The sequence below is a fragment of the Larus michahellis genome, chromosome 5 (genome assembly GCF_964199755.1).
Source record: "Larus michahellis chromosome 5, bLarMic1.1, whole genome shotgun sequence".
NCBI classification, from domain to species: Eukaryota; Metazoa; Chordata; class Aves; order Charadriiformes; family Laridae; genus Larus; species Larus michahellis.
In genome coordinates, this window is record NC_133900.1 from 24506521 (window position 1) to 24533768 (window position 27248).

At 42.4% G+C, this 27248-nt stretch overlaps 2 protein-coding genes and 1 long non-coding RNA gene across 11 annotated transcripts in view; 2 read left to right on the forward strand and 1 right to left on the reverse strand.

Moving 5' to 3' along the window:
* HNRNPD (heterogeneous nuclear ribonucleoprotein D) overlaps window positions 1–206 on the forward strand; it is a 10495-nt gene extending 10289 nt beyond the window's left edge. For all 8 annotated transcript variants that reach the window (XR_012587309.1, XR_012587308.1, XR_012587310.1 and 5 more), the window contains one exon: window positions 1–206. This exon is cut by the window's left edge. The gene's annotated coding sequence lies outside the window, so the exon portion shown is untranslated.
* A 1192-nt stretch (window positions 207–1398) lies between these two features.
* Window positions 1399–10962, forward strand: LOC141744022 (uncharacterized). The gene is made up of 3 exons (XR_012587313.1): window positions 1399–3975; window positions 4253–5086; window positions 6735–10962. It is a non-coding gene; the product is annotated as an uncharacterized LOC141744022 (long non-coding RNA).
* A 2245-nt stretch (window positions 10963–13207) lies between these two features.
* The window catches only part of PRKG2 (protein kinase cGMP-dependent 2), a 31189-nt gene continuing 17148 nt past the window's right edge, over window positions 13208–27248 (reverse strand). Inside the window, exons 7-19 of one of the 2 annotated variants that reach the window (XM_074588509.1) lie at window positions 26612–26689; window positions 25466–25560; window positions 24589–24657; window positions 23570–23668; window positions 22487–22637; window positions 21057–21193; window positions 20816–20905; window positions 20417–20558; window positions 19509–19672; window positions 18696–18818; window positions 15738–15800; window positions 14810–14876; window positions 13208–13986 (exon numbers count right to left, since the gene is read on the reverse strand). In XM_074588509.1, coding sequence (XP_074444610.1) covers window positions 13891–13986; window positions 14810–14876; window positions 15738–15800; window positions 18696–18818; window positions 19509–19672; window positions 20417–20558; window positions 20816–20905; window positions 21057–21193; window positions 22487–22637; window positions 23570–23668; window positions 24589–24657; window positions 25466–25560; window positions 26612–26689 — 1374 coding nt within the window. In that variant the 3' untranslated portion in view covers window positions 13208–13890. The remainder of the gene's footprint in view (window positions 13987–14809; window positions 14877–15737; window positions 15801–18695; window positions 18819–19508; window positions 19673–20416; window positions 20559–20815; window positions 20906–21056; window positions 21194–22486; window positions 22638–23569; window positions 23669–24588; window positions 24658–25465; window positions 25561–26611; window positions 26690–27248) is intronic. The other variant, XM_074588510.1, reaches the window with a different exon arrangement.

The window sequence follows — 27248 nt, forward strand, 5'->3', positions numbered from 1 at the left end:
TTGAGTCCCTCTGAAGTTTAATTGAGTTTTCATTAAGATGAAATTGCTTTCACAGTCTTATTTCTTAATTGCTATGCTTAAGAATCCATTTGTTTTATGCCCCTTCCTCAGTATTGTAGCCCAAGTCTTGTGTTCAAAAGCCCAGTGTGACAGTGTCATGATGTAGTAGTGTCTTACTGGTTTTTTAATAAATCTTTTTGTATAAACCTGCGTTGACTCTTTTTGTTGCAAGACCAGAGACACATGTGTAACCTTTGAATCAGAAAAGCAGTTTGTGTTTTACAGCGGGTATTGGTATTGTGTCATTGAAGGAATGGCGTTAGTTAGGTACTACTAGATTATATAGAGGACTTGTTTTCTAAAACCAATTCTCTTTTTGCCTGACAGAACAAAGATGTAATTGGTGTTTTGTTTGTTTTTTTTTTAAGTGTAAGTATAGAAACAACATTGCACTTCAAGGAACACTTAATAGTAGCCTGGCTGCAGGAAGAGGGGAAAGGGGTGTAAAGTACCAGCATTAATGATTCTGACCTTCCCTGGGCGATAGCGAGCAAGAGCTGTGGTGGATGTATTACTGAAGAGGAGGGAGGCTGTCTGTAAGGAGTGAGGATGCTACAAGATGCAGGCTGGATCAAGCTGTCACTCCTATTCCGCGTCCCCTATTGCTGTGTGATTTTTATTTTTTTTTTCCTAAATTACTGGACAGTGTTAATGGGTGACCTGCCGCTGTGTTTTGAAAGGGCTCTTGTGCATTGCACGGAATAAGTCTGCTGCTTAGCTCTACATCAGAGCATCTAATAATACTCTGAACTTTAATGTCTGGGGAATTTAGTAGACATGGGTGACTCATGGGGATAAGAGTCCACACAAAATTCAAGGAATAATTTTCTGTATCTTAGACTATTCTGATTCAGAAAATATGCATAATTTTACCTACTGTTTAGCAGCTGTCATAGTCTTAGAAAATTCCCAACAGCATATGACATGGAAATAACAGATAATCAGTAAGCACACACTGGATTTTAATTACATTTGGAAGCTGTTGATCGCTTACATGTTGAAGCAGCAGTAGAAAGTGCTGCACAGAGATATGGTTGTGAGCAAGCTGCTGCGACTGAGCTTAAGTGCAATTGTCTGTTACTAAAAAACAAACAAAAAAACTTCTCTGACAGCTGTCAGTTTCCACAGAATGACTTTTTTCTCTTCTCTTTTTTCTTTTTCACCTATCGAGGCAGCAGACCTGCATGTAAACTGCCGTTCTGTCTCTGCAGCAGAAGTTCTAGGAGCCAATTTTACAGGCTGGCTTGCAGCAGAGTAGCATTGAAAACTGCTGAATGAAAGCTTCCGCACTCGAATCTACGTGCACATTACAGGTTTGCTCTTCACAGTACTGATTGATAATTAATCCAGAGTAGAGCTGTAAAGGTAGCTGTATCTCTGCGTTACAGTTGAAGGGTATGGAACTGAGCAAATCTGCCTAGCGTTGGACACAGATTAAGAAGGGTTCTTATGCTACATAAGGTTTGCTTCTAGTCAAGTTGACATAGGTTCTAACGTATGTCCTGATGGTCCTGAGCTGGAATGGGATGTGAAAGGTTGCCAGCCAGGAACGGATGTTACACGATCAAAGCTGTAGGGAATGTCACCGTGTGGTCTAATGGCCTGGTCGCACCTCTTGGGGTGTGCTGTAGCACATGCCTGCTGTCATAGTAGCGTCTGCTCGTGCTGTGAAAGATCAGGTACAAAAAAAACTAAGAGAGGTAATAAAACCTGGATCTGGAAGGGAAGGTTACTGGCCAGCTGTCCTGAAAACTAACTGGTGGTCTCTTTTTAGCACAGTGATTATATGAGCAAGTGCAGGCACAGGGAACGCTGTAACCAAAAGGGTCACATTAGGGTATTCACTTGCCATTACGGCCCCTTCAGAAAGGAGTTTGAAGTATGACTTGTTTAATACGCATCTGCCATTTCCTTTGTAGTAACAGATGAAAATTGGGTGGTTTGCTTGTGGACTTTGCTCATAGTTGAGTGGAATTAAGCCCTGAGCAGGGAGGGAATCGTCACTTGGAGTTGCCTCCTACCACTTGCAAACAGTTGCCAGTCTCCAGTCCTTTTCTCAATCCTTAAGCTTGGTCCTTGTAGCACTTAAGTAGGACTGAAAAATGGGTTGATCAGACAAGTATGAGATGGATTTGATTTACGTGTTTAGAACAGTTTTATAAGCTTGGGGTGGCAGTGTGCATGCTGCTTCATCTTCCTTCCATTTAACCTGTGCTTTGCAGTGCTTGGCCAGTAATTGCCACGAATTCTTTGTGTATGAAGATTGTAGCATATTCCATGTTGCATATCAGCATATTAGACAACAAAGAATCGTATTAAGCTCTTATATTTTTCAGTCTTTGTGTAGTTCTCAAATGCACTTAACTATAGGAATGTAATTTTTATCCCTGGTCTCTGTTCCTTCACCCATGACACACGAAGCTCATAGCTTTGTCCAGCTTCCCTCCCATGCTGGGCGTGTCCAGCACGCGCTATTAGAATTAATGGTAGTGTGTAACAGTGGGTTGTAAACGCAACTCCGGTTCTTGCTTACTTACCGTGTCCCGCAACACATTGGGCTGTGCATAAACTTCTTACGGAAAGAGGCTCAGGCTCAGCTCTGCTGCATAGACTTATTTGAAGGAACTTCCTAGGTAACTTTCTGTTTCTCCAGCTGCAGCTGGATCACACCCTGAATGCGGTCTTCAGATTGTTTTTGGGGATGGGGTAGGTTGCATACCACCAACTACTGCTCCGGAGTTCGGCGAGGCTACACCCAGCATAGCAAGGAGAGCAACAGGCAAGTATGGAATTGGGTTAGCTTCTTGTCTTAGAAAAATGAAGCTTTGTTTTGAAGTCTCATGAAAGCAGGCATCTGAATTGTTCCCTGACAAACGTGATATAAGAGCTATTGGCTTTCTCCCGGTGCAGTGTCATTGTCCCTGGACAGCTTTGCTTTCTCACTGTGCAAGCAATGAAGTGTTTTATTAGCTGAGCTGTTTGGTTTCCAGATGTGTGGGAAATTAAGCCCGAACAGTTCTCTATTTTGGCTCTTAGGAGCAATGAGGAGGAACGCTTTCTAATGACCTGTCAGTTTCAGTCTTGTAAATTGGAATTTGCAATTTCTAAGCCAGGAGCCACCTTTGGCAAATGACGCTCTCGCCATGCTGCCTTGCTTGGGAATAGCGGAAAGGGGTGGCTGAGTTGGGCTTGTCACTGCTCTGTGCTACACCCGTGGAAGCCCAGCGCTAGTTTTTGCTTCAAATTTCTATCACCTGTAACTGCTCTTAAACTTCGTGCTTGAAGTTAGAGGCGGCAAGGTTCCTCCTACATATTTTGCAAGGTAACACGGTCAATGTAGTTCTTCAAAAAGAACCAGCAAATGGTAATTAGAGACAAAACTTGCATCTTGCCTTGCTGAAAGGATAAGAGCACTTCAGTGTGTGCAAACAGGCGTCATCTGGTGGGAGGCTGATGGTCTCCATCTACAAGATATTAAAACAAGCGGGTAGGATGTTTCTGTGGACAGGCCTAGCCGTGTCAGTTGCCCAGAAACTGGTAGCCGCGTCTCTCTCTCTCTCTCTTTTTCTCTTTTTTTCTAATGACTTTTAGCTGTAACCGGCAGAGAATTTGTCCAGTTACTTGGGGATGTAAGTCTACAGCGCGCTCCTTGGTGGGAGAAAATACACAGTCAGAGGGCAACCTGAAGGAGGGAGAAGCAGAGAATTTGCACTCCCTTAATGCTCAGCAAGTCAGGCTCGATTTTGAGATTTTAATTTATCACCAAGAAGGCGTACTTGGTGGGAGCATCTCAGCATCCCTCATTGAACAAAGCACGGGGTATTCCTCTCGCCGCTGATGTTTAGAGCTCCTGTGAAAGACGGGATCGCTATGGGCCGTGCTGAGGTCTTCCAGCAAGCTCCCACCTACAGCCAGGTAATTGCAAGTAATTAAAATAACACCCTGGGTGTGCATGTCTCTAGAGCATTCACTTTTTAACTGGAAGCAATGTGGCTGTCATTATCTACTGGAGATAATTATCTTGTAGGTAGAGGCAGAACTCGGCCCTGGTTGCTGCAAATCACTGGTTAAAAGCAAAGAGGCAGAGAAGCAACCGGCAGCTGCAGCACTCGTAGCTCTGAAAGAGCTGGGCTGTACCGAGCAGGCGGGTTCTCACCAATGTGATTATTTTTCTTTGTGTCCATTCCAATAGTGTGATACCAAAACTTGAAAATTAAAACTACAAGGAGCAGAAGTGTCTAAAAAAGGAGGACTTCTCTAAGGACATTTGAGGACAAACGTACGCGATTTCTGAGTTTCTTTGTGACCTAGTTGTGTCAGCATCACCAGCTGGCCCAAAATTTCTCTTTTGAGAGAGAAGTACGGCAAGTGGAAGGTGGTTACATCTGCTGTCATCTGGCTGAAGTGACGAGCTGTCCTCATGTGGGGTTTGTGCAGGTCTGGGGTAAAGGTGTGTGAAACACGATCGGTTCATCTCTGCAGTCATGTCATGGTGCTTGTCCTGGAAAGAAATTACGCTGGGCTTTCTGAGCAGCTCTCTGGGTTTGTTTTACACAAGGAATGAGGTCCTAAAAGTTCATGTCGGGGTTACCACCATAACTAGGAGAAGGATAAATATAAAAAGGAGTAGGAGAGCTATTAGAGCAGCTGTGAATCATTTTTGCTTTTTTTCCTCCATATCTTCCTGTAAATCCTTCTTGACTTTTGGAAAGTCTGAGCATAGAAAAAATGCTGAAAATACGGTATCTCTTTTACAAGGACCAGCCTGTGAACCACTTTTGCACGTAGACCCATGTGCTAACTGCTTCATAAGAAAACTTTAATGTAAAAATTTGATTTAATTTAAAATTTTAACTTTCTGCTAGTTGTAACATTTCATGCATGTGTACTGCAGAAATAGATGGGCAAAACCATAGTAAGCCTAATAACATGCTGATTTTTTTCTTTTTCTTCCACTGTGTAACTGGAACAACACGACAACCAGAGGTGCCAGGAATATACGAGACAACCATGGTGTCCCTGTAAGGTACATGGGAAAATTGGGGTGTTTTTTTTTGGTGGTGACAGATGTGTGGCAGGAAGTTCCCGTGCACTCCCAGCTGCTCTTTCTGCTCCCACGCAGGAGATTTTTTTAATTCCTATGACAGTACTGAATGCCAAAACAATTGCTTGTAGGGCTAAGATATAAATTCAGAAACAGCTGAATAAATTGCTTCTGTTTTGTTTTGCTCCAGTTTTTTTACTCACAGAGTTGTTCTGCTAGTGCCAGAGGAATGTATATGTGACTTGGCATTTTTTGGTAAAACTCAGGAAAACTAGTAGCTGTTTAATCCTCGAGTTACTCAAGGGACAGGATTGTTGCAAATCAGAAAGTTATTAAATGCTGCCAAGCAAAACACCTGCAATGAAAAAAAATCATATGTAGGCTGAAAATTGGTAGTTATCTAACAGCGCTGGTACCAGCATAAGAATATCAAAAGAGATAACCTTTGGGTTTATTTTAAATCTTACTAATTTTCTATATAATGACAAAGTGGTGAATTCTGCACAGCATCTGCTTGGTCAGCAAATCTGCCCCAACATCTTTACTTGAATTTCTCCAAGTTCAAAAGAGCTAGCCATACAATATGAAAGAGCTATAATTTTGCCCTGTAACAGCAAAAATGTAGTGTGTTTTGACCTAAAGATGTGTTCTGTGCAGCACAGTGAGGGTACCTGTCTCAGGCTGAGAACCCTTATTCCCGGAGTCCTCCCTCTGTAGTTGGGTGGGGAGGGGATGAGGCAGGCTCAAGGTAGGACCACTGTTGCGGCAGCGGGATGTGCCGTGGTCACGGGGTCTGGCAAACACCCTCAGCCTTGGCGCATTTTAAAACATGTGTGTCCTTTTATAGAATCACAGAATGGTTCAGGTTGGAAGGGACCTTAAAGATCGTCTAGTTCCCACCCCCTGCCATGGGCAGGGACACCTCCCACTAGACCAGGCTGCTCAAAGCCCCGTCCAGCCTGGCCTTGAACACCTCCAGGGATGGGGCATTGACAACGTCCCCGGGCAACCTGTTCCAGTGCCTCACCACACTCAGAGTAAAGAATTTCTTCCTCATATCTAATCTAAATCTACCCTCCGGTTTAAAACCGTTACCCCTCATCCTATTGCTACGCTCCCTGATGAAGAGTCTGTCCCAGTTTGAGCAACACAGGACTAATTTCACTTCTAATGTTTGGGAAAACTGCACTTTTAGAGAACTCTAGTGTCTCAGTTTGTGAAAATATTTACTTTTTAGCCAGCTATGGTATGTGGGTTTCAAGGTCTCAGTGGTTTTGAGCTCACCAGGTGCAGGGATGAGGAGGAGCGAGACCCAGGCACTTGACCCAAGCTGGCCAACGGGATTATTTCATACCATGAATGTCACTTTCAATATAAATTAGAAAGTTTGCCGAGAAGTTCTCTCTCTCCCTTGATGGGTGTGAGCCAGAGAACATCTTGTCCTGATGCAGGACCCCTGAGCCCTTCCCTTCCTCCTGAAGCCGTAGTGCTCGCAGTGTCCGCCATTTGCTGGGAGTGCACAGCTTCCTGCTGATGGAATCGGCTGAGTATAGTCATTGTATATTTTATATTGGTATCGGTATCAATATTGGCTCTTTAGTGCTATTAATGTTAATTATCTTGTATCTAGGGCAGTTGTGGATGCCCCATCCCTGGAAGTGTTCAGTGCCGCCACAATGGCTGAGTTGAAGTAACGCGACTGCGGGGCTGGCTTTCCCCCTGGGGGCAGGAGAAGAGTCAGACACTCTGTGTGCAAATCACGTGGACTTAAAAACTGGATGACAAAGGCTGTGCTTTTCTCCTGGCTAAGACAGACAGTCGCAGACAACAAAGAGCTTTTCCCTGCTGTGTCTTGGTAATGACACAGAGCCCCTCTCTCTGGTGTGGAGGTGTGTGGGCTCCTGTCTTGACTTTAAGGACAGTCGGAAGTAGTGACGTGCACAGGCTGACTGTACCGTAGGGGTTCACCTTTTAATCCATTGGTCCACTCCTGGGCCTGATGTCATTAGGACATGCGGTGGATACCTAGGACATGCAGGGGATGCCACCTGCTAATCTGGAAGCAAGCTCGGATTTTCAGTAGACATCAGGCCCTGCGAGCAAAAACAGATGCAGCGGTTCCCAATAGATGTGTCTTGTAACAGCTGCACAAATAAATCCATAGTTTATAAAATTCAGTGTGACAACGGCTACAAGCTCAAACAATAAACTATTAAAATAACTAAATCTAATCTTCAATTTGTGGGGAGCTTGTTGCAAAATAGATTTCATAGAGCTTGACAAGGCAACCTCAGCTTTGTGCCAGTATGTCCCATTTCTTTGTTCAAGGTGAGCTGGCTGGTGATGAGTAACACTCTTATCACCAAAATAATTTCCTTTACAGTATTTTTGATGCTCTCGAGGTGCACACCTCTTATCGTCCCTAGGAAAGTGGGAGCTGCACAGTAGCCCTTGAGGGCTGGGTTTCTCCCCACATCGCCTTCTGTTAGGATTACAGCATGTTCCTTTCTTAGGATAGCACCAGACTACATCTTCCCGAATACAGTGGAGAGGAGAAAGTACCTTGCAGCTTTCTAACTCCCCACGGGAGGGCTAGGGGGTCATCACACTGCAGATGAGACTGCTGCCTGTCATCCAAGGACATTGCCCCCCCTGAGCGACACGTGAAGCACAAGCTGAAGGAACTAGGACGCGGATCCCTCCCACTTTGTCCCCAGTAGGGTGATGCACCACAGAGGACATAGTTCAAGCTAAGGTCCAGCATGTTCCTGTCGCTCTTCCTCTCAGGCAGGGAAGCTGATCAGAAACAACTCTAACGTAGGCTCTCGGCAGCCAGGCACTACAGTAGTGTAACAGCGCAACGTTGCTGAGTGACCTTTTGAGTCCCATCAGGGTGGGTTTCACTTTTGTTTTTCTGGAATGCTTTTTGCTTAGCAAGACAGCACAGAAAACAATCTACCCGGGGCTGGACTTTACCTCCCTAGTGACTCCCTAGACTATTCAGCAGCTGAGCCTCCTGCTATTAGCCCCATAATTTCACTGGAATATTCATTCCATCTTTTGAAGTTGCTGGCCTGCAGCTTGGTACAGGTAACAGCTTTTGGCTCTGCAAGCACATCAGGTGAGCTTTATAATTACATTTGCCACTTCTCTGCTCCCACACATGGATGAAATGCTGGCTAGTGGAGGCCAGCCACACCGTACCCTTGACTTCTGCGGACCAGGAGTTCACCTTATTTCAGTAGGTTTGTCCCAACTCCCACCAACCAGCAACGAGCCCCATCATATCAGGAGTCACGATGAGCTCACGTTTGGGAGTTCTGCCAAAGGATGCACCTGAACACTGATGTAAAACTTGCTGCTGGCTTGCTGTTATCCCCAAAACAGACCACCGGGAAATATCTGTGTGCCAAGCAACAGATCATGGATTTGCGAGAAAATAATTACCCGCCTTTTCTGTGGCTAGTGTGCAAGACAATTTGCTTTCAACCTGTAACTCCCTGTCCAGCATCACCTTGTACACAATGTACAGAAGAACCAGGCCCTCATCTCTTGGCTGCGATGGCAAGAACGGAGACTCTGACTCCCAGTGGGAAAAGATGCTTCTGACCGCTCAATCCTTCCCTGCTGGCCCAGCCTACCAAGTAAATTTGTGTTGCGTCTCAAAGTAACACCCTGCCCTCTCACTTGGAGGTGACCCAGGTTCCCAAGCCACAGGGACACATAAAGGTTCGAGGAACACAGGTGGTGGCTGTGCATGGTTACAAACACGTTTAATTTCACATCTCCACGTCTGCTATCTGCACAACCTCCTCCTTGCTCTCCATCTTTGAGAGGAATTACCTGGTTTTACTGTTGCTGCATTCTACCTCTTTAGCACTGCCTCCCCTCTCTCCCTAAAACTGCACCACACGCAAAATATGTTGGTAATAACGTGGTGCAAATCCACTTTCCTTGGGCTTTCACCTCAACAGATCTTACACACTTAAGGAGTACCGCATCCATGGGAACCATTTATCTGAGCGTGGACATGCAGCCACTTCAGTGGTGAGATACGAAAACTGTCAAACAATGTTGTAACAGGCGTATTCACATGTGCGTGCCTGTCTGTGTCTCTTGACGTACTCTTGCTTGTTCAGCCCTAGATCAAGAAGTAAAGAAGTCAGTCAGAATTGCTCAAACCCACCCCAGGAAACAAAATAACTGTGCTAGAAGGACAAGGCACTCAAGAGATACGGAGAGCTAGTCTTGCGCTGCCTTGCTGCGCTGCGGTTGAGAAGGCTGGCTTTAATTGTCTCTTCTTTCCCTGTCTTTCTGAATAATCTCGAGGAAGTCAAATTGGCACACTGTCAGAGGTGTCTAAACCCAAAGCCACACGCAGCTCTCTACAGGGACTTCAAAAATCACCAAAGGGTTTAAATCTCTCAGGACTTCAGCTCCCACTTTGTCAAATAAAGATAAAAATTCTCCTCACCACTACACTACACTTGGGGACCACAGGAGGGGAAAGCTGTGTCTGTTCAGAGATGGCTTGTTGAGTAGCGGGAGGAGAAAAGGCTCTCAGCTGCCTTTCATTGCAAATGAGATCTGTTCATAGAATCATAGAATCATAGAATTGTTGAGGTTGGAAGGGACCTTTAAGATCATCGAGTCCAACCTTTAGCCTACCCTGACAAGAGCCACTTCTAAACCATGTCCCTCAGTGCCCCATCTACCCTTTTTTTAAACACCTCCAGAGATGGTGAATCCACCACCTCCCTGGGCAGCCTATTCCAATGTTTAATAACCCTTTCAGTGAAAAAATGTCTCCTAATATCTAATCTAAACCTCCCCTGATGTAACTTGAACCTGTTCAATCCTGCCTAAAATCACAGACATTCTCTAAACGTCAGGACAGCTGTTTCCTCACATTCAATGCAAAAATCTTACAGGCTTACACTCTCTAACATGCACCCCACACCCCTTTATGTATGAATTCAAACGTTTGGGGCAGTAAGGTTATTTCTTCCCCTTTATATTAACAGACGACACATTCAGACATCAGGGTTGGCCAGCCTCACCCTTCTCAAAGCCTGAGGGGCCAGCTGTGAGGACACGGTAAAAATTCATCACTTGCACTAAAAACTGGATGGAACTATCGCACGTCTGGGAATTTTCTCTTTCACTCTGCTGCTGCTCCTGCCTGCATGCCTCTCTGAAGTGCCCACCTGCATCTCTGCTCTGACGTGGTGGCTGGGGAAAGGTGCTTTCACCTACCCAGACAAGGCTAACTGCTCCTCATCTCCGTCCTCTGTCAGGAAGAACAGTCATCCCTCCTGCCTCCTGAGGCATGTTCTCTTGTGGCAGTAGAGGGGAAAAAAGCATAGCTATAGTTGGGTTTCTCAACGAGCCACGCAGCGAAAGCAAAGCTGACACAGCAGAAAGGCAAAACACAGATGAGAACACCAAGGAGAGAACGCAGACAATTACTAACATATCCACAGCATGCCCGAAAACCTGAATGTCAAAATCTGTTTTTTCACTGACCTTAAATTAGAAAAAGCAAAAATCAGCATAATGTGATCATCATCGTAACTGTCCATTCAATCCTCCCACGATCTCTGTGAAACTACTTGAGCCTGAATTGTTTATTTACCCTCTTGTTTTACAACAGCAGAACTCCACTGGTGCTGAGTTGCAGTCTGAAGTACATCTGGCTGTTAAAGACAGTTTGGGTTAGTTCAAATAATGTTTAGCCTGTACCCTATCAGCTTCTGCTTCTGTTTCTGGAAAGCTTCAGCTCAGTGAACTGTATACATGCCCGAAATAAAATTAATCCACTGTACATGGGAACTCTACGTAAATAAAAAATTATCTGTGACCTCATTTACTGTATCTTCTTATGTATTCATTTTCTCAACATCTGCTAGGGAAAACATAGTCTTGGGTGGGGGACACGCTGCAAGAAATTAATCAGTGACTCTCTCTCTCCAGGGTAGTCTTTTCTGCCTCAGTCTTTTCTGAATCATGTGGACAAGCAGTCTAAGTCAGGGCTAAGAATCCGGATTGCTGCACGGAATGCGATTGTGAAAAAATGAATGTCCTGCCCGTTGCACTGTAAGCTTACTTTATTTGCACACACTGCAAGGTAAACAAGCTTTATAAAGAAAACGTAGCCCACAGCTGCACAGACTTCATGCTAACCGCACTAAACTGTGGCTCTTATGGCTATGTGGCCGTTTCTTCACTTAAAAAACCATATATTTATACACTTATTTTTATACACATATATATATGTAAGAAAACTATCGAAAATACAATGGAAAAATTACCACCATTTTGCACAGGCTTTGCTGGCTGCAAGTTTCCACAACAGTTTACAACCAGGCAGGGAAAGAAAACCAGCTAAACATGTAGTGTCTTCCTCCAAGGGCTCAATCCAACCTTCAGTAAATTCAATGGAAAATATTCTACTGCCTTTATTTGGATTGAATGTTATAAAACCCATTTAAATTGATTTGCTGTCAAAGCGATGGCCACCCAGCAGTAAAAAATGATTGTAACCATGGAACAAACCATGGAACTACACCTACGGCAGCCCCTCGCTCACCCAGTTGCGATAAGTCGTGACCAGGAGCTAGGAAGTCTAGCCAGCAGTCGTGGGTAACCAAACCCTGAGCACACATTACAAGTTGCCTGGGAGGTTTTCCATCCAGCACGTGAAATACAGTGTGCTGAGGCAGCTTCAAAATCGAAATTTAGATTGGACTTTGTCTCAGTGGGAGCTGAAACAAATCCTAGCAGGGCTTGACGATGCATCGATCTCCTAAGCGCAGCGTGACACCCAGGAACATCCCTGCTGCTACAGCAGTTGTGCTTCATAACAGAGCGCAACAGAATTCTTCTTTATAAACCAAGAATGCACAACATCTGATGCATTTATTATCCCAACAACATTTCAAAATAATTCCCCTGTTCTAATAATTTAAAGCTTAAGTGGCAAAGCCCAGGCATATATAAACTCATCAGGAACACGCGTTGTTCTATATTCTGATTATAGAAAGGGCTGACAGATGAAGCTAATTCCTACAGTTATAAAATCACTCAGCCTGGGAGGGATTTCGGGAGGTCTCTAGCCCAACCTCCTGCTCAAAGCAGAGTCAACACGGAATTCATTTTGGGTTGCTTGAGGCTCTGTCTGGTCCCTTCTTGAAAACCTGCAAGGCAGGAGACTGCAGAACCTGTCTGGGATCCTGCTTTGCTGGGGAAACACTTTTTCCCTTTTGTCAAGTTGGCACCTCTCCCGTCCCAGTTTACAACCCCTCCTTCCTGTGCAGCTCCATCAAGGGCCTGGCGCTGTCTTCTCAGTAACCCCCCCGTAGGCGCTGGCTGGCTGCTGTACGGTCCCCACGATGCCTTCCCTCCTCCAGGCTGAGCAAGCCCGGGTTCCTCAGCCTTTCCTCACAGGGCACGCGTGCCAGCCTCCTGACTAACTTAGCCATTTGCTGGCCTCCCTCCCTCAGGTTGTTTGACGGTTCTGGTTAGCAATTTGTTTGCTTGTACCAAAGCAGGTGAAGACAGGGCTCAAAAAAATCGGGCTGCAAATCACAATTGTATTTTTATATCATTTTTGAGAGGAGCTTGGAATTTCTTGTCTTTCTAAACCTCAGCAGTAGCCATTAGAGAGAAGGGAAGGTGGTCAAAAGAAAACAGAACATTTAAGCTGCTTCATGAATAGAAATCCTTACGAGAGGGAAAAAAAAAAATAAATCAAGTTTTTGCTCTCTTATTCTCCCCTTCTATACAACTAAAACTCAGAATAATTAGATGACTGATGAAATATGATTTGAAACGATAGCTCACATCTAGTGCTACCAACTGGAACATTGAAATGGGCGGGAGTTTAGCACTGATGTGAACAGATGTAGCACTTCAACAAAATGTCAGTGAAAACAATCTGAAAATACATTTGAAGGAAAAAATATGATTGTATACTTACATATTTTTTTCCTGCAAGGTAAATGGCTTTTTGTCCATCTTTTATCTTCACACTACATAAAAGCAAAACATTTTAAGAAATGGACATGGGTCTTTGAAGCGGTGAGGGAGATACATACCACAGTCTGCTTCTCCAGGCAACTTTTATTATGTATATACCTTGTTTCCGCACTGGATTTTCATTTCACCTGCTATACCCTGTCTCATGTATTCAACCTGGGGCAAAACTATACCGACAGAGAGACAGCTTCCACATTGATAACCTTTTAGCTGCAGCATCATATCAAATCAACCTTTCAGTAAAAGTCTCTTTTCTACACACTTCTGGATCAATGCGATACTGGCCCTTATGGGGAAAAAGCGAAACACAGAGCAGACTTAAGATAAAATGAAAAAGAAACGTAGCATCAGCAGTTGACAAAGTTGACAGAGTTATTGGCTTCCAATATTCATCCTCGCTGTTCAAAATAAAGACATACGGTAACCTTGTTAATATCAAAATATTAGCTAGTGATATTTCCACTGGCAAAACCCGATCCCATAGTGTCTGAAAATGTTCATAGAGACATTGTGTATCAAAAAACCCTCAGGTTACGTCTGCTGACTAAATGCATGCCCTTGGTATAACGGGATGCACACAGATTTTGGTGCCTTATCCAAACAAGTTCGGGTTGCTATAGTCTTCTATCCTTCAACGAACATCGTGTTTGTCACAAACCTTGTGTAATTCGATTTGAAGCCAGAAACAAGAGAGCAGGTTTAGAACTGACACCTATGAGACTCTATAAATGTCCTGGAAGCAAAATACATCAGAAATCCTTGTCCCAGCCTGAAAGTTCATCTGGAGGGGTTCCCTCTTCAGGTGGGTAGCTGTCAAAGTAGCTGTAATCAGTCGGTCCAGACAACTAGGACATTAAAAACACAAAGAAAGGGTTGTTTCAGAAGGTAACTTTTGAAAATACTCTCCGTTGATTATGCATCATTTTTGTTGCTACCAGTGGAGGAATGAAAGGCTAGCATGATATGCGTGACTTCTCATTTCCTTGTTCTTTAAAAGATAAACCCCCAGTAACTGAATTGTGTAACATAACAATGGCATCAGCCTCCTTATACAAAAAACAATCCCCAAATACTATCAAATCCTAGATTTCACCCAAAGCCCTATAAGGTCAGTAAGAGAACGGGGCCACACTGCATACAATTTTGATTCAAATTTAAGAGCAAATCTGCTCTCAAAGCAGGTCTCAGAATTATTTTTTTGGAGTTCAAAGTGAGTTTCAAATTCTTTACCCTGGATCTTTTTTCATTTTAGGGCAAAGAGAAACGGGCCATTTAAAACAGGAAGCTTATTCAATGATGTGCTGTAACTCAATAGTAAGAGAATACAGGAATTTGTACTCCGCACAGTAATGTGAACAGTGCATCTTAATAATGTGCCCATTACAGAGGAAAATATGTTTTTTCAGTATTCTTTTTTGACCAAACACCGTTTATTCTAGTAATGCTGAAAATCTCATGCAAAGTACACAGGCAGAGCAATATTTCCATTGTTTAACTGAATTTAAGTAATGTATCGCTTGCTCTCTCTCTTTCATTCGATTTCCACTAAAAATGGTGAGCTATGACAACTATCTTTGGGAAATTTTGCTCTCCCCATCAGTTGTTTCTTCGTAGCCAAGCACTTTCATATTAGTAAAGCATTATGATACTGGAAGCCAAAGCCAATACCTCTCTTTTCAAAGGCGATGTTAATTTCCTCACTTTCAGACCATCCCAGTTAAAACCACTCAACCACCTGATCAAAAAGAAATGAGAGACAGACAGGGAGAGACGAAGAGAGAAAGCCGGATTGCTTTCTGCCATTATACTATTAACAGTTGAAAAAACACGTGAACAAGGGCTATAGGACCTTTTTTCATGACAACTTCTGTCCACGTGACAACACAGTTGTTAGAAGGATGAAACTGGAGCACACTGTCAGTGTCATGCAAGAGAGCGGTAGCAGGGGGAGCTTCAGGACCAGATACATTGCATCTCCTCCGCACAGAAGTGCCAAAGTGACAGGCAGGTTAATAGAGGCGTGAGCACAGCCATGCAAAAACAGATCTGGCCCCTTGGAATTCCACCCTCTTTCTACAGCGAGAGAAGAGGGAGACGAGCAGAAAAATCAAAGCACTTCTCTGCCCAGGCACAAACTGTAGGGCTTAGAAACAACTCCGATAAAAAGAAAAGGTAGGAAATGCTTAATCCACAGATGACTTTCTTTGTTAGGAGAAAGGGGACAAAGCCCTAATACTGCTCCCGAGCTCTTAACTAGCATTCTTAAAAAGCAACTGTTTAAGGGTCCGGAGGTCTGAAAGGCAGATGCCGAACTGGCATTGATTTCTCCGAGAAGTGAATTAAACTCCTACATCAACAACCTGCGACAAAACCAGTTAATAACAAGATGTTTTCTAGATAACCATACTGAGGGTCTATGTCTATATCATTGCTTGCTTTAGTCGCAAATGTACTTGATAGCAACAGAGATCTCTCTTACGCAATCTGCCTGGAAGTGCCTGGAGTTTTATGCGTTTACCAGACTCGAGTTCTAAAATATAAAAAATATTTTCAAATTAAAAACCAGATTTTCTTCATGGCAGTCTCTTTCACTTACCTGTGCTTCTTGATGTCATTAATTCCATTCCTCAGATTGCCTAATCTTTCTGTAGGGTTTTGCCTTAAAAATAAGAGAAGAAGAATACGGATAAGATTCTAAAAAATATTCTCTTTTTTTTTAAAGAGCATTTATAAGTCCTAACTGCCTGCATTCAACAGTTACACAGGGATGGAGCTTGCATACAACTTCTGGTCTCATAAAAAGCCACGATGAGGTGTTGCTCACTGCTTTTTTCCTTTGAGGATGGAGAAACCTTCCAGGAAGCCAAACCAGTGTCACCCTACTGTGAGAGGCAGCAGAGGGAAATCAACTGGTTGGATTTTAGTTGCGCACCTTTTTTTTTTTTTTTAATATATAGAAGGAGGCATACCAAAATTTGCATTTACAAAGATCCTTTCAATTCTGCTGCACAAACACGGTGTGTACTGTTCCTAGTGCCATGGATGAAATCCCACTGGAGCTGGGATTTCAAAATCAGCAGTGCCACCAGCCACAGGTTGTGCTTGTCACTATGCGCTAATCCTTCTGAATTACGCCGACCCTTTTGAAATACCACCTTTTTGAAAGTTTTCAAGTGGGCTTAAGTAAGTCTTAAAGTGCCCTGCGCTTTCTGTAGGAGCTTGTTGTGGTGCAACATCATTCTGATGATGATTCTGATGATCATTCAAACATTTCAGAAACACAGCCATCAAAACACTCCAACTCTTCTGTCACCAGCTCCTAAAGAGAGAAATAACCCTTTCTCCCCTCATGACAATCAGTTATAAAACACAAACCCAAAACTAATAATGTCTGGACTGCAACTGAGCCTGCCTGTTTGGCAAGTAGAAACTTATCAACAGTTAAATGAAAATAACCCTTTCATTTTAATTCCAATTGGTTACTGAAAGCAATTAACAAGCATTTAATTGATATTGCAGCACAGATTTCAATTATTATACGACAGGATGCTGACAAGTTAGGTTTGCCACCTGGATGGCAAAGAGTTAAAATTATTGCAGTTATGGGAACTTGTGCTGTGTGCCAAACTGCAAAAGCTAATTTATGGCTCCCTGGTGAAAAGCATATGACATATCATGCGACATAAAAGGGGTAACCTGTCTGGCCTTCCCCAACGAGACAGTTTTTTTTTTTCCTTTCTCTTTAACAGAAATGATGAACTCCACTAATGAGATTGTGGGAACGGACAACGTCTCCAATGACCCCACTAACAGCCCAGTGGAAGCAATCCACATCTTCCATCTTGGCATCTTCACAACGACGTGCCTACTCCTTCTCTCCTTCACTGCAATGATCTGCTGGGACATACATCAATGGCAATGACGACAACGATGGATATACGCCCATTCCCCACTCTCTCTTTCCTTGCTCATGGGTGTAACTATACTCAATGGCCCACACACAAGATCTGTGGGACCATGCATTAGTCTTGGAACACCACTAAGCAAGGCAGGCCTAAATCTTTCCACTTTAGTCTTACATGGGCAGAAAGTATCCACAAAAGGGGAATGGGGTTGGAATGACTCTCATCGGATGGCTCAACTCCAAGCCGTGGCAGGAGGGAGAATACAAATTGGATTGGATGTTGGGCAATCAATGGATCTGTGTACCACAGGCCAACTGAAATGAAAATATTTTTATACCGACTTTTCCATACTGGAACACCACAATACCAACTGTTATAAAATAAAAGAACCAAATTTGGATTGCTGGCATTTACCTGGCTTTACCTTTACTGAACAATGCTTCAGACTTTGAAAAGGAGTTTCAATCATGGTGGCAATTGATCTACCTCACTTATCATGCAGAAAATGATAAGATTGCCGCCTTTGTTCTCACAATACACAATGCTTTGGTGTACGCTATACACCCAATCATTGCTTTAGGACTGAACCACACAGGAACTATACTATATCCTTTAGAGCATAGAGCATGGGCCCATCAAAAGGAGGAAAAGTGGCGAACAATTGATACAAACACATGCACTGTGAGAGAACAACAAGGTTTCATTTGTGAAAGTAACACTCTTGAAGCCCAAGACATCTGTTTAGACACGGAACAAAACACAGAATCACAGAATGGTTCGGGTTGGAAGGGACCTTAAAGATCATCTAGTTCCAACCCCCCTGCCCTGGGCAGGGACACCTCCCACTAGACCAGGCTGCTCAAAGCCCCATCCAGCCTGGCCTTGAACACCTTCAGGGATGGGGCATTGACAGCTTCCCTGGGCAACCTGTTCCAGTGTCTCACCACCCTCACAGTAAAGAATTTCTTCCTAATATCCAATCTAAATCTACCCTCTTTCAGTTTGAAACCGTTACCCCTCATCCTATCGCTACACTCCCTGATAAAGAGTCCTTTCCCATCTCTCCTGTAGGCCCCCTTCAGGTACCGGAAGGCTGCTATAAGGTCTCCCTGGAGCCTTCTCTTCTCCAGGCTGAACAACCCCAACTCTCTCAGCCTGTCCTCATAGGAGAGGTGCTCCAGCCCTCTGATCATCTTTGTACTGCTAAAATTCAACCTCTCAATCTACCTTACATTATTAATAAATTTTGAATAGCTGCTAAAACATAACTGTGCCAAATATTTTCATCTGCGACAGAGCTATATGCCTAAGTAATTTTTGAAGCATTTTTTTAAAACACTGCACTTACTTAATAAAATTAACTTCTTTAGTGCTTTCCTCAGCCCACACTGAAAAAGTTTTCCCTAAGATGTGTTTCAGAACAAATTCACAGCTACAGAGAAAGCTCAGAGCCTGTGTTTGTACATACCTCTCCAGACTGAGTTGTGACACACACTCAGAGGCATGAATGCATACTGAATATAATCAGAATAGACTGTGTCAGGCATAACAATTTTAAAGGAAGTTGTCAGGAATGCAACACTCTAGTCTGGATCTTAAATGGCTCAATCTATCTACACCCAGGCGCTGCCACAAACTGCCCCTCTTACCTGCAGAGTCTGCGAATCAAATCCTCAGGTCGCCTTGTTATTATTTTAGGAAAATCCAGCTTTTCAATGCCTTTGAGAATCAAATTATATGTCATCATTTGATCAGCCCCAGAGAATGGTGGACTAGAAAAAGAAAGCAACACTGATAAATGGAATGGCTGGCAAGAGCAGATATGGACATTTGTCAACAAAGCAAATACTTGAGAATATGGAAAAAAACCCCGCCGTCCTAGTTTTACATTCTTCAGCCTTTCAGTCTGTTTAAGATATTAGAAAGGTTTGAAGCTGGGAAGCTGCCTGTAGGTACCAGGGAAAACGCATGATCATGTCTGTCCCTCTAAGCTAGCTCTGCTGCAGCCTAACTCAGAGAAGCTTCCATGTGGTACTACCATTGAGCATTCACAAAGAGTTGCCACGGAAGCGTGCGTGGAGGCGAAGAACAAGCCCTGCTTACAGTTCACCCCGTCACACTGTGCCCCGTCACCCACTAAAGGGGAAAAGACTAGTCTGTTTTCAGCTGTTCCTCACAGGAAACATCATCAGTTAAAGGAGCCCTACACCAGCCACTTATAGCCAGTGTCTGGCCCTTTCCCTTAGATGGATAAACCAGAATTGAGAATATGTCCCACACTTTGTCCGTGGTGTTTCTGAAACGATGGAAGATAAGACATACATAAGAGGCAAAGAAAGTATCATTTTGCAAGTCGTTCCTGTTTACTGATGGGAAATAACCCAACCTGTTTATTTTAAAAAAAACCTTGAAAATGTTTTTAAAAACAAGCAAGGTAAGAACTTGGAGTAGAAGGCACTTACCTGCCTGTAAGGAGTTCATACACAAGAATCCCAAGGGACCAAAAATCCACACCAAAGTCATGGCCTTTACTCAGAATGACTTCAGGGGCAACATACTCAGGGGTTCCACAAAACGTCCAGGTTTTCTGCCCTGATCCGATCTTCTTTGCAAAGCCAAAATCAACCTGGTCAAAATCAACATATGCTGTATAACGCAGAGGTGTTTTGCACTGGGAAGCCTTAAAGTCTAAATTACCCTCATCTCCTGCAAACATCTGAGTTGCCAGTTTACAGCTAAAACAATTACACAGTGTTGGTGTGAAGGAGAAAGAAGTAATTCCATTGGATTACTGAATGTTATAGAGCAGATCCATTTATTTTCATGAGTAATTTTCTGAATTATTTGTCTTTTGGATAGAACAACCCATGCTTTCCTTGCGGACATGAGATTTACAGTCCATGGAAAACGGTGGGTTGCTCATTGTCCTCAGAGCGGATGTTTGAAGGGTATTCTCTTTGGACTTTTCATGGTCAGAGTCAAGTATGGCAGGAGCTCTTTACTGTGTTCCCTCTCTGCAGACATGCTGTAGAACCTACGATCGCTTCAGCCTGGGCGGGGAGGTAGTTCTGCACCTGGGAAATGTGGTTCCTGCTTTTACATTAAGATTGGCTGCTGGGAGGAATTATTTTTGCTGTTTACGCTGTGGCAAGAGCCCTCGGAGCCTGCAAATCCCCAGTTTATCTGTGCCTTGCAACGCCTTTGTTTCTCACTGTGCAACAAGTAGCTTTCCCTCTTTTCTACTGAAGTGTAAGGGTTACTAACCTCTGGGATCCTGATGCTAGAATTACATGCCGTCTATTTATATCCCCCCGCAAGGAAACAGGATACAAGCACAAAAGGATAACATTACAGAAGGATTACATCTCACCAGTTTTATATAGCCTTCAGCATCCAAAATTAAATTTTCTGGCTTCAGGTCTCTGTAGATAATTCCTACGTGATGTAGATAGTCAAAAGCCTCTGTCACACACCCAACACAGAACTTGGTAGTGGCTTCATCAAAGCTGCCTCTGGAACAGAAGTAATCACTATCCTTGTAGACAATTAACTTCTAAAAATGCCTTGCTCATTAGCCAGATAACACATAACACCCCCAGAACATTAACAGCTTTTTGCATTGACATTCAGTACCTCACTCATGTGGTTGAAAACAGAACAAAACGTCTTTTCATTGGACCGGTCTTGAATAGAGAACCTACTCAGCAGACACATTGACTGACTGGTTATTTTAAAGGACGAGGTTCCACAAAGGTAACTTTGCTGTTACCTGTCTCTCAGCAAGCTCCACAGTTCCCCTCCAAGGCAAGCCTCCAGTAGCATGTATACATACTTACTATCTTTGAATGTGCGATACAGTCTGTGGAGACAAATGACAGCAATTTAGGAAAAGTAAAATAAAATGCGAGACTTGCAATGTCTTTCATCCAGAACTCATATATGCCAAAGCTTATTCTTAAAAAATGCCGTCCAGCGGGTCAACTTTCAAGGAAATCTTGCGGTCAACTTACTTTACAATGAATGGAGAACATATTTGCTCGAGGATTTTCTTCTCAGAATAGATATGCTCTTGTTGTTTGGTGTCCACTACATGCTTCTTCTTTATACACTTCATAGCAAAAGCCGTGTTCTCATTTTTCACTTTAACCTATGAATAAAAACGATGAGCACACATGAGGCAAAGAGAGGATGTTTTACCAATCTATTCTCAATAGATACACTGATATCCTTTTTCAACACAGCGCAGGACTGAAATTGATTACTGTAACGAGGGACAAATTCCAGATTTTCTGCAGAACTGTTCTGTATAATTTTAAGTCAAGCATCAGATCTTTTTAGTGTCCCAGTCCGCCCTTGTAAAATGAAAAGAAATGTTCCCTGTGTTCATTTTATGTGTACAAAATAGCAGCAGTTTGGATAGGTACTGTATTTTACAATGAGTTTATACACAGTGTGTTCCAATTTCAATTTAGGATTTCTAAACACTAACATAATACAAAAGAAAAAATGCAGAGGCAATTTATGAAAAATGTTTACAAATAATTTTGCATTACACTGAAATATTGTCCAATACGAAATAAAAAAATGGAAGGTAAAACAGGGCTTCTGGGAAACCAAGGAAGCAGCTATCGGTGTCATACAGCTGGCTGAGAATTCAAATTTTAGCTTATTATTCAAGTGATGCTGCAGAACTTCCAAGCTGACAGTCAATCAGCGAGGAAATTTTTTTTTGTGAAGCATGAATTGGAATAAAACAATGGACGGTCTAACTCCTGTACAGAATTATTGACTTCACTACCCTGACATAGTCTCCTTTAATCTACCGCTACCTTCAGCAGCCTGCACAAGAAGTGTTCACATTTTTTTCAGACGTTTGCTACTCAGCCAAAGGAAAGCGGAAATTAAAACTTTAGTCTAATGAGGCTCTTCCCATCGCAGAAAGACGGCTGTTCATGCTTCTGAATATGACTCAAAAGAGCCATTACAAGTTGTTGGAAATTTCAAAGTCAACACAGCTCAGAGCTAGATCACACTGATTATAGTTGCTGTGGGGCATACCAAAGCAATTCTAACAACACAGACTATGCGATGCTGGAGATGACTTCAGGTCCAGGCAGAATCTTGGGAAAAGGCCTGCAATTCAGGGAACACAATGCAGGTAGGCACATCTGTAAACTCCACATGCACAAACTGAAGAATATAAGTCTAGTGACCAGGAAGATACTTTTAACAGCAGAAGAAGGTGGCATGCAAAAATGGATTTGTTTCTTTGAACATTTAAGTCCTGAAAGTACTTTTTAACTGTGTATTGCTTTATATAGAATTACCTCTGCCTGAGGTAACAAACGTGCAGAATATTAAAACCCCTCACATTTTTCAGCAGTTAAATCAATCGTCTAAGACAAAGAACTGCTTGAATATGTTTAAAACAAACTCTTACAAGCTCAACCCTTCCGAACCCACCAACACCCAGAGTTGTGACAACTTCTAAATTCTGGAATGGGGAAGGAGAGAACTGGGATACTTTCTCCTTCAGCTCTATCATCTCCAAAGACACCTCTTTGGTCAACTGTCCACAGAAGGATCTTCCTCTGCATTAAGAAAAGTAACACAGGTTAGTGCGTTCCTTGCCAGCAACCTGTACCACAGTACTTTAATACTCCTATAAATAAATAAAAGAAAAGCCTTCTTTTTTCCTAACAGAATCTTAATTTTATTTTACGCAGAAACACTTTCTTTCTGGACATCCTATGGAACTAAATTAGAAGTGAAATGCTACAGAAGTTCACTTCACTGGGTACAATGAACAGTACTTTTATCAAGAGTTGATCCACGGGTAAGGTTCCTAATTATACAGTCAGATGCAAAAGTTTGGGCACTCCAAGTTGGAGAATGAATTTCTGAAGGACTGTGTACCAGTTCCAGTAGAATGATCAGAAATAAAAACAGAGCTCTATTTCCAAACAGAAGAAAAACATACTCTGCTGATCTTCCAATGGTGCTCAGGTTGAAATCAGGGGCAGATAAAGCAAAAGTGTGGTCCACAGCTAAAAGCAAACCCTCTAACAGCACCAGTGCTACACTGAAACATTAAAAATAAATTGTTTCTTTTATGCCTGCTTATTTCTATTTAAAATGGCAGTTAGTCTTTTGTACAGTAATACGGTTTCATTAATTCAATCAGGAGTTAAAGTTGATCTTTGAGGGTTTTACCAGTCAAAGAATTTACCATCAGAATGCAAAAAACTATCTGAGCAGACTTTCATGCCTCTTCTGTGTTCAGTTTTCTTGGGATAGAGTGAATTTGTGGTTGGAAGTCCGTATACTGAGATTCTATGTAATTTTTGTTTCAGAAAAAATTTCTTGGACTCTATGAGCATATCCAGACAGTTTCATTGTAGTGATTGTTATCATTCCCAGGGGCCCATTTCCATTAACTACCAGCCATGATTTTACTTACATATCTATCACTCTTTTTTATGATTACCTACTAAAGATATGCCTAACAAATGATTTGACTTACTTTGCATGTCGCTTTTCATCAGCCCGGGCCAAATTAGCCACATAACCTTCAAGGTAAGTTTGCAGTTCCTCGTAAGTTCCAACAGTTTGATTAAATGTCCTGAAAACACAAATGAAACAGTATAAACTAATGAACATACAGTGGAAAGAGAAGAAAGCAGTATGTGTGCTGCTGCACCAAGGCTTTACCTTGCCTCTAAGTCATGATCCAGACTGAGCACTAAACTCTCACTTTGACAGTACAAATTTTAAGAGCTTTGAAGTGGTAGGAACCGGCTGAAGTACCAAACTTCATTTGTCAGGGGGTAGGGGGACAGAGTGCCTGATCTCCTCAGGTCATTTCCTGTCGTGTTGAAATAATTCGGAGCAGGCTGGGTGTACTTTGTCTCACACACACGCTATGGTTATTAAGTGCGGTTCCGCCATTCCTACCACAGGAACCAGCTTGGCATGAGTCTGGCTGGTTATACGGTGATGCACCCCAGGATGGGGTTTGTCCTCTTGGCTGCCAGGGCACGCTGCTGACTCATATTGAGCCTGCTGTCAACCAGCACCCCCAGGTCCCTTTCTGCACGGCGGCTCTCCAGCCGCTCCTCTCCCAACTTAAAATTGGCCTCTACCTGACAAAACCAGGAATTTGGCTGCATGTCCCCCCGAACAAAGGACACCCTGAAACCAGGGACACACAGGGGCTTTAGTTGTTCCCTGAGCCAATGAATAGCACTTAACAAATGCGAAACATCACCACCACAAGGAGAGAAAGACAAGAATAACTCTGAACTACTCTTAAGCTTCTGTGCTCCTGCACCTTCTGTCGGCCCCTCTTCATTAGGCATAAATGATGCATAGAAATGAAGCATTCTAAAGCGTAGCCACAGTTCAGTATTCCAAAAGCATAATCACTCGTTCAGTATTCACTTAAGCAAACATTGTGACTATGCCTACAGTGAAGTCACATCTTATTGTTAACCTACTGAAAGGGGATGCAAGTCTTTCATTTAACTGTAGCATGATACTTACTCTCTATTTATAACGAGGCACTCCATATTGTATTCATCTGCAATAACATTTGCTGATCTGACATCATCACTAAGAATTGAAACAGATTAGAAGAATTCAGAAGCATATCAAAATCCTCAAAGTACCCCTGTACTCATGGAGGGTCACAGCTGCTATAGGTGAAACTCCTCCAAGGCCTCTGCAGCCTGTATCTGGATTAATATTGCTGAGCCAAACACACAATTATATCATTTCACTAGCCATTATTATTGTCTAGCGCAGTATTTTTTACAGTTTCATTATGATTTGAAACATAACTTCCTTTAGCAACCTTCCAAGAAATTACGATGAGATGTAATTAGCATTACGTCAGGATTTACTACTCATTTCAGAAACGATCCTCAGATATAAAACATTCCAGAGACCAAACAATCCCTAGTCAATCACCCACATAAATACGTGCTATATGAGCTATTTGGCTCATGGGTCATGTCCTCTCTGTACTTCTTTTCTCTGTTTCTTACTATCACGGGTACCAGCACAGAAACAACAGCTCAGTCCAATAATGATGGCACTTATCCATGCTAGGAGTCATCTAGAACCTGGCTCAAGTTTTCATAATAGCTTTTACTGAAATATAAACAATAAGCAACAATGCAAAGAGGGACAGGATTCGACTTTTTCAGGGAAAACCAAAGGTAGGTGACAGGGTATACCTTCAAGTTCTCTCCGCAAACACCAAAACATTAAGACAAATTCAGCTATTGCCTTCACCTGCTGACTTTATTATAATCAAAACAAATATTATATTCAAACCAGCCATGAGTTGTATAATCCGACACATGGTGATAGCTCAATTAAAATACTGTACATCATGAATCAGACAATTTGAACTAACCTAATGAGAGCCTTTTCTCCAAAGTAATCTCCTTTATGTAGATTTTTAATCAGCTGAGGCTGCGAGTGATCTGCAGTACTCTGGGTAACTATCACCTGGGAAGTACAGGACCAAAAATGTAACGAGGTAAGTTTCAAAGTATAGCATGGTTTCCCCTTCTTTTCTATGTATTTCATAAATGCCTTAAGCCCAGCAATGCTGCAGAAAGAGTTACAAATCTATATAATTACTCCCTCCTCTCAAAAATTAAAACCATCAAACATTACCTGACGCCTCTCTAATTTTTGCTGAGAGATGGAAAAATTAATATATTCATTATTGCCCACCCCCAACGCTTTCTCCTCATACCTTTTAAAACAGACCAAAACAAACTGCATTTTAGTGAAAACCTGAAAAATACTTCAGTTCCCAGAGTGGGCAGGCATCATACGAGCTTTTCATCTTCTCGGATAAACAGATAGCCTCCAGAAACATTAACTAACATTTCCCCCCTTCGGAAACTCCGCTTCCACAGCAGCACACGTTCTGCTGATGCCCACACCCCTTAGCAAAAAACAACCCAGAACATCTCCAGACACAGAGACATTTTGGAAACTTGAAACCCCTACTGGAAGTTTTTTGATGAAAATTCTCCTGATTTGATTTTTAAGAGTTTTGTTCTCAGCCTCCAATGTAACAGCTGAAGGATAATGGCTGCTGCTGTACTCCTCTGGGAGTAACGAATGAAAGGAATAGACCCTGAGTCACCTCAAAGGCCGTTCTCCGTTAAACCTAGGACTCCATTATTTCTTAGATGTTTCACAAGTCACGTATTTTGCCCATTGGATACTGAAACATCCAGGAGATGACATAGGATCAAATCTCATTTACAAAAAATCGACTTAACATCTCTGCTACACTGCCAAGAGGCTTCAGGACATACTTTAGTTACATTATAATTAGAACAATATAACATGGGTTCATTGTGAATGAAAATTAGGCTCCCTGAATCTCTGAAATGCTGCTTTTATTACAGTACTGCAAACTTAACAGTATCTTCAAAAACTCTGTGCACGGTTTTTACTGAAGACCACATCCGTCGAGTGAGTTTTTGAAATACAGGTGTTTGTATATGTTACTTTAGAAGTTAGGTGTATTATATCTTACCTTTCCTTTTGCTATTATAAAGAAGGTATTTCCTTCTTCTCCTTCCCGAATAATATAATCTCCCTTGTCATAGTACTCCTGTTGGAGGAGAAGAGAGAGACAATATTGTCCAATATATCATTAGCCTCTCTGAAAATTCTAATTACTATGCAGAGTTCTTAATACATCTGGATGTTCCATTGATGTTTAACTGCTTGTCTCCTGCACATGTTGCATCCCATGATAATATGCAAGCATTCCACTATATAAAGCATGGTGTCCAATCTGTAACATATCTTAATGCGACAGCATGTTATTTTTTTAAAAAAAAATTAACACTGATATCACCCTTATGAAGCAGGGGAAAATGACGGGAAAAAAAGATCAAAAGCTCTTAAAAGAGTTCTAAATCAAAATCCCACTTCCAAAATTAATCTTGGGCTTGACACCTCCGTAGGAATGCCTAAGTCATCTCTTGCAAGCTACCAAAGTACCATTTTTTCTGTCTCTGCTAAGAAACCCTGCTTTCATTATCTAATTGTTTAACTTTCAATCAAGCATTTTTTTCCATGTTAACTTCCAGCTTTGTGATCTGTTCCTCATAAATCATAAAATCATAGAATGTGTTGGGTTGGAAGGGACCTTTAAAGGTCACCTA